Here is a 9,689-nt window from a genome sequence, read left to right as displayed (position 1 = left end):
CGGTATTAATTTTATATTTTAAATTAATAGTGACGTTGCACAGGGTGCCCTCTTGTGAGACAGAACCTACATAAGGAGTAGGTTACTGCAATAGAGGAGGCTGCAGTATAAGGGTGGAGAAAAGTGCTTTTAAAACAATAAGTACTTAGAAACTAGTACTTGAATCTATCAAAACAATTCTGCCGCCTCCTCTACTTAATATTCAATTGACCAACTGAGGCAGCGACCTCTAAACGTCAACTTCACATAGCCCAATGTTTGAGTCCAAATATATATATTTTTGTATTGATTATAGGTTATATAACATATATTAAGTACAAACATATGTTACTGAAGGCAGGGGTGTAGCATGAGATAATATAACATTAGCGTCTTAGCATTCTGCTAACAAAACTCTGCAGGTGCCTCAAGCTACCACACTCCTGCGTCGGTGTGCTTCCCCCTAGTGGTGGAAATGGTCCGCACATGCCCAGCGGTCTGTGGTGATAGGCCTACTCGCCTAGATTTGCCTACCGATGAGATACAATCATAACCTTCACCAGCCCCTCACCAGTCTCCCTGGGCCCTCCTGAACAAAAGAAGATCGCTTTTATATTAGATCAATTGGATAGTTTTACCATACCGTCTGAACGGCATTGCTGTGTTGACGTTGTTTAGAAACTTTTAAAGGTTCTATCTCTTTTAACTTTGTCATGGTGGAGGATTTATTAATTTTCGAACACATTTTGTACAATTTTAAGGTTTGAAGATTGAAACGTTGCATAGGCCTATGTAGAAGCAAAAGCCACCTCTCTTGAACCCCTTGATTTGTCTGTTTGAACTTCTTGCCTGTCCTTGATCCAATGGCTCACTTAAAATTGTAATGATTAAAGGTCATATTCGATAGATGTACTACAAACTGCTGTTATGGACGGTAGTTAGACAAAATGAGAAAATTAAACATTAGCATCTTAGCATTCTGCTATCACAACTCTGCAGGTGTCTCAAGCTACCGCCCTCTTGCCTGGGTGTGTCTCCCCCTAGCGGTGGAAATGTTCCGCGCATACCCAGCTGTGTGTAGCGGTCCGTGGTGATAGGCCTACTCTTCTGCATTTGCCTAGCGATGATTCAATCCTCCCCCACCACCCTAACCTAGCCTCATAGACATCTCCTTAACTGAAGATCTCTGCAGAATCCTCCTAATATCACTCCTAATATCAATATCAGACATGCTCTGGCTTTTGGTTGGACTTTGTGGACTGGCTTTGGTCAATCTATCAGGTAAATATAAACCTAACTATATTAAACATATTATAAATATGTTATATAAAAATGAAGGATATTATGGTAGTTTCTTTCAAGTCTATTCAATGTGGTACAACTTTAATTCTCTATTAATATTTTAGAGAAACTGTAGATTAGAAGAATCATGTTTGTTTTTGACCTCTTGTAGAAAGTTTATTACTGAGGTGAAGGTAATTAAGTTTTGCTTTGGATGTCTTGAAACTGTTAAGAGGAACTGCCTCTCCCCACGCCTCAACAAACTCAATTGAGATTTCCCTTCTGGTTTGAATGAAGTTGTTCCAACTTTATCCCCCCCAGCCCCCCTCCCCCAGGCCCCTCGTATTTCCCAGAAGCCTCGGTTCTACGGCGTGAAGGCCAGCCGCAGCTTGGTCATCTACTGTGTGTGTCAGCTGGAGCCACCTCTGCAGGTGGACTGGTTCCGGGCCACGGAATGGAACCAGAAGGCCGAGGGCCCGTTGAAGCCAAAAGACAATCTGGTCATACAGGGGAAGACGGAGCAGAAACACGCCTTTCTTTTCCTCAAGGACGTGATCCCCTCGGACAGCGGCGTCTACTACTGCCAGGTCAACGGCACCTGGGGAGCCGGGACCGGCCTGCAGGTCATGAGTGAGTCTCTCTGGGTTCTGGTGCCAGGAGGACCCAGCCTGGCCGACCCGTTTGATAATAACTCATTTATCAGACACCTTTATCATGGGGGGCTTACAGGGAATACAGAGAAATGTCAACAAAGAGTGGGGGGGTCGGACAGTAAAAATACAGGTCATCAAGACACAGGTAGAGGCTAGACACTGAGTGCAGGGACAGGTTATTAAGTTGCAAGTAAATACGGAGACAGAGAATTGAGGAGATGGTGGTGGTTGGATAGTGAATGAGACAGGTCCTTAAAGGTGCCATGGGTAGAATTTTGTAGCATCTGACGGAAGTGATTTGTGTGAAATTGAATTGAATTAGCACTATGTTTTGATTAGTGTGTCATCCAATGAAAATAAGAGTTGTGGTTTTTGTTACCTCAGATTTAGCCTTTTATATCTACATAGGGGGTGTGTCCTCTTCCATGGACCCCGCCGTGATGCACTGCCATGTTTCTAGAGTAGCCCAGAATGGCCTACTGAATGGCCTAGGCTCTGGAGAGGACGCGTCTACATTTTTTATAACAGTCGTTATCTTACTTAAATAACTAAATACAATTTATAAATCTATCAGGGAACCTCATCCCTTAACACCTGCAATTCGATAGACGATAACATTATCCCGGTGTTCAGCAGGTTGCATCTGCAACCCAGCCACTAGATGCCACTGAATCCTACTCACTTCACATTTAAGGAGCAGATAGGGTTCAAACTGTTTAGAGACATCAAGGAGCAGTTAGACGGTACTACAAAGACAGGTGATAAAGGAGCTGCTAGGTATTTGGACATCTTGCCTACCGGGAGAAAAATAAACAAAACCTATATGGGGGTAAACTCATAAGAGATAAGGACTACCTATGAATAAAGCCTACTTATTGGAAGTACGAAAGTTCAGCTGTAAAACTTGATTAACCTATTATTTCTGTTGGTCTAACCACATGTATGTTATTTTAGAATGCCAACAGGAAAAGAAAGTCTTAATGTTGGCTAAATAAAATATCAATGTCACAATCACATCATTAATCGCTGAACAAACTGACTGATTCCCTGGTAGGACAAAGCCTTTAAGATGAATACAGAACTTTTAGTTTAAGTCTAACTTACTAATTATCCTGTGAGTAAAGCTATATGCCGTTTGTCCCCTGCAGGACATATCAACGTCCACAAGGTGCAGCAGAGGAGCAAAGTAAAAGATGCGCTCATCATCACGCAGACTCTGATGTTGGCGATCTGCGTGGTTGCGCCACTGCTTCGGAGATACACTCTGGTGAGCCGCGACAACACTGGTTTTGTAACATGTTATGCTATTTATAGTAAGTTTAATATGATTGCTTACATTTAGTTTGTGGATAGATATATGTAGTTTCAAGGCTGTTTTCTTGCTACTATTTAAGGGTAAAAAAGAAGAAGCCATTTATGAGGAACCACCAAAAGAACACATCTACGAGGTTTGTGATATTTTTGTGTTGCTAGTAATGTTGTTTGTGGTGACATTGTTTATTGGTATTGGTATTATTTTAATTTATACATTTCATAGTAATAGAAAGGCACATGGTTTATGGCCATCTGATCACCATAATCTGGATAAACAGGAAACAGCTTGCCCCGTGCACCTGTCACACACGCACGCACACGCGCACACACACACACACACACACACACACACACACACACACACACACACACACACACACACACACACACACACACACACACACACACACACACACACACACACACTATTAGCTGGCCGACACTTTCCATGCTTCAACAGTTTGGAGAAGCCTTCGTTGAAGACTGCAGTATATGCAAATTCCTCTCTCTCGCTCTGTGTAATGGAAGGCTCTCTCTCTTTGTAATGGTTTGGTCTCTCAGTCTCTCAATGTATGTAATGGTTAAATATCTCTCTCTCACACACTTTCTCTCTCTCTGTGATAGTTTTCTCTGTCTGTCTGTCTGTCTGTCTGTCTGTCTGTCTGTCTGTCTGTCTGTCTGTCTGTCTGTCTGTCTGTCTGTCTTTGTGTGTGTGTGTGTGTGTGTGTGTGTGTGTGTGTGTGTGTGTCTGTGTGTGTGTGTGTGTGTGTGTGTGTGTGTGTGTGTGTGTGTGTGTGTGTGTGTGTGTGTGTGTGTGTGTGTGTGTGTGTGTGTAATGGTGTGGTGCTCTCTCTCCCAGGGCCTGATGGTGGAGATGTGTGAGGGAGCACTCTATGAGGACCTCTCAGCCTACGCTAAACCCAGTGAGGCCCAGGCCCTCTGGTCGAGCTGACTTTGCTCTGGCAACCTGCCGTCATGACAACCATCCCCTTGGTTGTCATGACAAACCCTTCGACCTGACCTGCCATGACGACCATCCACCATCAACATCACCATGACGACCTTCGACCCATCGCCATGACAATACACATTCATCATGACTATTGTCTCCATGGCATGGCCGCTTTGTTCATGTTTTTGAGTAAAATAATAAACACACTTTGAACTGGTGAATGAGCAGAGAGGGGATTTCCTGGATGTGTTGACGTGTTTACCTCTCTGAATCGACTTTCAAAACAGAGTTCCTCATCCCTTTGCTTCAACAGAGCCGTTTAGCCAATTTAAACATGTTAAACTTAGCCAAACCCACTTCAAAATCCTTCCATCAGTAATACGGCCAAAGCATTTCACTTCTGTTCACAATCGTTGTCAAGGGAAGGGATAAAACTTAAGCAGCACACAAGCTAATTTATTTTGTAAAATTAAAACTTATAAAGATTGAAACATTGTCTAGTTCGATGCAAAAGCCGCTTCTCTTTAACAGATTTTGATTTTTGAGACAAACCAGATACTTTTCTGTTGTTTGAACTTCTTCACTGTTCTGGTTGCAATCTGCAATGGTTCACTTACAACTGTTTTGTTTAACGGTCATATTCGATAGATGAACTACAAACGGCTGTTATTGACGGCAGTGAGACAAAATAGGACAATTAAACAACATAAGCATCTTAGCATTATGCTATCACAACTCTGCAGGTGTCTCAAGCTACCGCCCTCCTGCGTGGGTGTGGCTCCCCCTAGCGGTGGAAATGTTCCGCACATACCCAGCTGTGTGCGCCGGTCTGTGTTGATAGGCCTACTCTCTAGATACACCCCCCCCCCCTCCCACTCACCAGCCTCACAGACAACTCCTGAACGAAAGAAGATCTCTACAGAATCCTCCGGACATCCGACATGCTCTGGCTCCTGGTTGGACTTTGCGGACTGGCTTTGGTCAACCTATCAGGTAAATATTCCTCAGTAAAACTATATTATAAATATATAATATAAATAGGCCTACTCATACGCACATTATGGTAGTTTATTTCAAGCCATTTCTTCCAAAGCTACTCAATCTGGTCAAACTGGTAATTCTCTAATGTTATTTTAGAGAAACTGTATATTAGGAGAATCCTTTTTGTTTTTGACCTCTTCATGTAGTACGGCGATTACTGAGGTGAAGATAATATTTTGAGTTCATTTTGTTTTACATGTTGTCTTAAAAACTGAAACGCTCCAATAACTATGAAGGGGAACCGCCTCTCTCCACGCTTCAACAAACTACCAAGCGGTTTCCCTTCTGCGGTGAATGACGTTTTCTCTTATCCTCCCCCAGCCCCCCTCCCCCAGGCCGCTATTACCCAGAAGCCTCGGTTCTACGGCGTGATGGAGAGACGCAGAGCGATCATCTACTGCGAGTATCCGCTGGATCCGCTGGATCCGCCCCTGCTGGTGGACTGGTTCTGGGCCAAGGATTCAGACTCGGTGGCCCGGGCGCCGATGAGGCCAACCGGCAAAGTGGCCATAAAGGGGAAGACGGAGCGGAAACACGCCTTTCTTTTCCTCAAGGACGTGAGCCCCTCGAACAGCGGCGTCTACTACTGCCAGGTCAACGGCACCTGGGGAGCCGGGACCGGCCTGCAGGTCATGCGTGAGTCTCTCTGGGTTCTGTTACCAGGAGGACCCAGCCTGGCCGACCCGTTTTCTAATTAGTCATTTATCAGACGCTTTTATCCAGAGAGACTAATGCCGCGTTTCCACTGCAGGGTGCGGTACGGTTCGCAAAGGTGCGGTACGGATTGCGTTTCCACCGCCAAAAGTGGGCGTGACCCGGACTGAGCCGTACTCGTTTTGCCCTCGTCTTCAGTACTCCTCCGTTGGGGTACTGAGACGACTGAAAGGGTGCCGAAAAATTCGAGCTACACACCCCCTCCGTTGATTGGTCGACAGAATCGTCACTTCCGAGCGACGTGGGGATAAAAACAAACAAACAGTAGCCTCGAGGTATTATTATTTACAATGAACATATCGCGTAAAACGCGACATGTAAAACGCGACAATAACGTAAAACCTTTCCGTTGTTTTTATTGCGCAGGCTACACTGTGTCGCGCTGCTATGATGTCATGATGTTGACGTAGCTGCCGCGGCGATCGACATCCGGCCTACCATAAAGGGTACTGTCGGCGGTGGAAACGCGAGCTCGGAACTGAGCTGGGCTATACCGCCCCCTCCCTACCGGACTGAGGCGAACCGAACCGTACCGCACCCTGCAGTGGAAACGCGGCATAACAGTGAATTTAGAAGTGTCTAGAAGGTTACACAGCACAGAGACAGTTCATTTAGGAGCAGGTAAGGATGAGGGCTTATTGCTCAACGGAGGTACCAAGTTGGGCCAACTTATAGGAGGTATGCAAGTTTAGATAAAGAAGGCTATCCCGAAAATGTGGTTGTTGGTTTGACAACGTTTAATTAATGTGCTTGATGAATGGCTGGTTTAAGCAGCCCCACCTGGCCCTGGCTGGGAGGAGCCTTAACTCCACCCAGGTGGCCGCTTAACTCCACCCAGGTGGTGTTACTGGGTTGGATGTGGTAGATACCGATTTTGAAATAGTTTTGCAATATTTCCTCTTAGTTTTTCCAGAAAATTGGTTTTGCTGCAGTTTTTGCGCTCCATTGCCACCTTAGTTAGTAGTTGCGTCCACATGACAACAGAGGTTTAGTTGGCCAAAAAACGGTGTGTTTGAAAATTATGACGACGTGGTGGAGAAGAAGGCGTTGTACGCAGACTTGTGGTTCTCTTCTGTTTTTTTCGCATATTATAGCAGAAGAGTAACACCACCACCTACTGGCCTTGCATACTTATTCCAACATTTTCACTCCTTGCTGGACGAGGATAGTTCTGAAAAGTGTTTTTCAAATTCAACGGGAAAAAAAAAAAAGAATAGAGAAATCAAATATCAAAGTCACCCTCGCATCACTGATCTATGAACAAACCGACGAGGCCTTTAGCAGGAACACTGTAAGGCAAACGCCAAACTAGTTGTCTTGGAAGTACTGCGATGTAACTTGGTTCATCCCATGCAGCTGCTCTCAACGTCTCCAAGGCGGAGAAGAGGAGCAAGATGAAAGATGCGTTCATCATCCTGCAGACCTTGATGTTGGCGATCTGCGCCGCTGCGCCGCTGGTGCAGAGATACATTCTAGTGAGCCGCGAAAACACTTGTTTTGTTACATATCATGCGATATATAGATAGCTGATTATCATTACTGATATGAAGATAGTGGTTACATGTATAATTGAAATGCTGTTTTCCTGCTATTCTCTCAGGTTAAAAAAGAAGATGTCATTTATGAGGATCCACAACAAGACCATACTTATGAGGTTTCTGTTATTTTTGTTCTGATAGCACTTTGGTTTTCACTGAAGGGACGAAATAATTTATTACTTTATTAGTTATTATTTGTATTAATATTGCTCATAATTAGAAACAGTCACATGGTTTATGACCATGTGATCATTATCTAGATGAACAGGAAACCGCCTGCTCTGACACCCGTAGCGCGCGCACACACACACACACACACACACACACACACACACACACACACACACACACACACACACACACACACACACACACACACACACACACACACACACACACACACACACACACAGACACAGCTTGTCAAAACCATTTAGAGATGCCTCAATGGAAACTGCATCGTATTCAAATATATCTCTTTGCATGTTTCTGTGTGTGTGTGTGTGTGTGTGTGTGTGTGTGTGTGTGTGTGTGTGTGTGTGTGTGTGTGTGTGTGTGTGTGTGTGTGTGTGTGTGTGTGTGTGTGTGTGTGTGTGTAACGGTGTGGCGCTCCCTCTCCCAGGGCCTGGTGGTGGAGACGTGTGAGGGGGCGCTCTACGAGGACATCTCGGCCTACGCCCAGACAGGGGGGCCCGAGGCCCCTGGGAAGACTGATGTTGCCCTGACAACTAGCCCCCCCCCCCCCCTCGATTGCTGTCATTACAACCACCCGCAGGCGTCGTCAGGGCGACCGTCCTAGGGCGCCGGGACTAGCCTTCAACCGTGGCCGTTGCAACCCTTCCCCCGTCGCCGTGACAACAATACGCAATCATCATGACCGTCATCTCCACGGCGACGCATAGCTTCTCAGATAACATCCAGTCCTGTAACGGCGATATCTTCTTGCCGGTTGGTTGAGTATATTTGGATGCAAAATAACAAATAAACCTTTGAACACATGAATGAGTAGAGAGTTGAATTCCTAGTTTCCTAGAGTTGAGCGTCCCGTGCTTCGACAGAGCCGTCTGTTTGACCCTGGAGACCGGGCAGGTTTTAGTGCTACCTGCAGTCGTCTTCCCCATAGTCCAGGGGCCTCATGTACTAAGGTTGTGTACGCACAAAAACGTGGCGTACGTCCTTTTCCACGCTCACGTTCAGATGTACAAAACGTGAAATGACCGTAAAAATGTGCGGTCCCCACGCCAGCTCCAGAGCTGTCGTACGCACGTTTCTACAGCTATTGTTCCTTTGGCGACACTTAGAGGTGACGCTGGGAAACTGGGAAAAAAGGTGAAAACAATGACTCAGAGTGATTTGCACATCAGAGACACACTACTAATGAACAATTAACACACCTTGCAATTATATGGGTGGCTATAAAAGCATGCGCAATGGATGAAGAAAATAGTTTTAAAAATGGCTGCGTTAGCGTTGTTAGAGGACATCGCAAATGGTCAAATCCGAAGGGCGCTGGAGACGCCGGGGCCGACGGAGCAATCCGTGCCCTCTCCTTGCTTGTCTATTCAAAAATAAAAAATGTAAGTTAATAAACACGAGTCAAAGTCTTTAATATCCTGGCATCTTTACGCACGACTTAGCCTATGTGTATTGCAAGCAGCCAATTGTATGACCAGTATAATTACAGCATTTATGACTTCAGCATATTTACCTTGGGGATGATCGGCGTCCCCTTCATGGGCTCCCACCACTCCGGTGAGAGCTGTGTCATCGATCAAAGCGGCCACTCTCAAATCGAAGGGGGAGAGTTCCCCGACTCCCGTCCCCCCACCTGTTGCGGTCACGCTTCGGCGGTGGGCAGAAACCCTCCGCTTCACCTCCACCTTGAGGTCTGACCACTTTTTTTTTAATTTCAGAGTGTGTGCGCTGCTGAGACCCCACTGCATTGACGGCCTCGCAAACACACTCCCACTCACTTCTCTTTTGTTTTGCATTTATCCCTGTTGACAGGGTTCCAATAGCATATGCTTGCGCATTTCTACCTCGTGGAGCAAAATCTCGAGCTCAGACTCCGTGAAGTTTCGTTTTTTGCCTCTGTTCATGGTGCCAGGTGATCGGATTAAGAGGTGAATCTCAGGTCCAGAGGCCTATTTAAATGAAATTGCATATTTAAATGAGGGCGTGGACAGGGAGGAGTTTGGCACCTCGGCATGTGCGCTC

General features: G+C 45.6%; 1 protein-coding gene across 1 annotated transcript; it reads left to right on the top strand.

The window, feature by feature from the left end:
• The first annotated feature begins 1,072 nt into the window (after positions 1–1,072).
• On the top strand, positions 1,073–9,083 carry LOC130371716 (uncharacterized). The gene is made up of 10 exons (XM_056577576.1): positions 1,073–1,260; positions 1,582–1,890; positions 3,062–3,180; positions 3,308–3,361; positions 4,087–4,169; positions 4,923–4,951; positions 5,542–5,856; positions 7,291–7,409; positions 7,535–7,588; positions 8,095–9,083. The coding sequence occupies exons 1-10, from the start codon at positions 1,209–1,211 to the stop codon at positions 8,269–8,271; spliced, it is 1,311 nt and encodes a 436-aa protein (XP_056433551.1). The 5' UTR covers positions 1,073–1,208; the 3' UTR covers positions 8,272–9,083.
• Positions 9,084–9,689: the final 606 nt, after the last annotated feature.

The sequence above is a fragment of the Gadus chalcogrammus genome, chromosome 18 (assembly GCF_026213295.1).
Source record: "Gadus chalcogrammus isolate NIFS_2021 chromosome 18, NIFS_Gcha_1.0, whole genome shotgun sequence".
Taxonomy (NCBI): domain Eukaryota; kingdom Metazoa; phylum Chordata; class Actinopteri; order Gadiformes; family Gadidae; genus Gadus; species Gadus chalcogrammus.
Note: the sequence above shows the minus strand (reverse complement) of the source record. Positions and strands in the feature narration are given on the sequence as shown.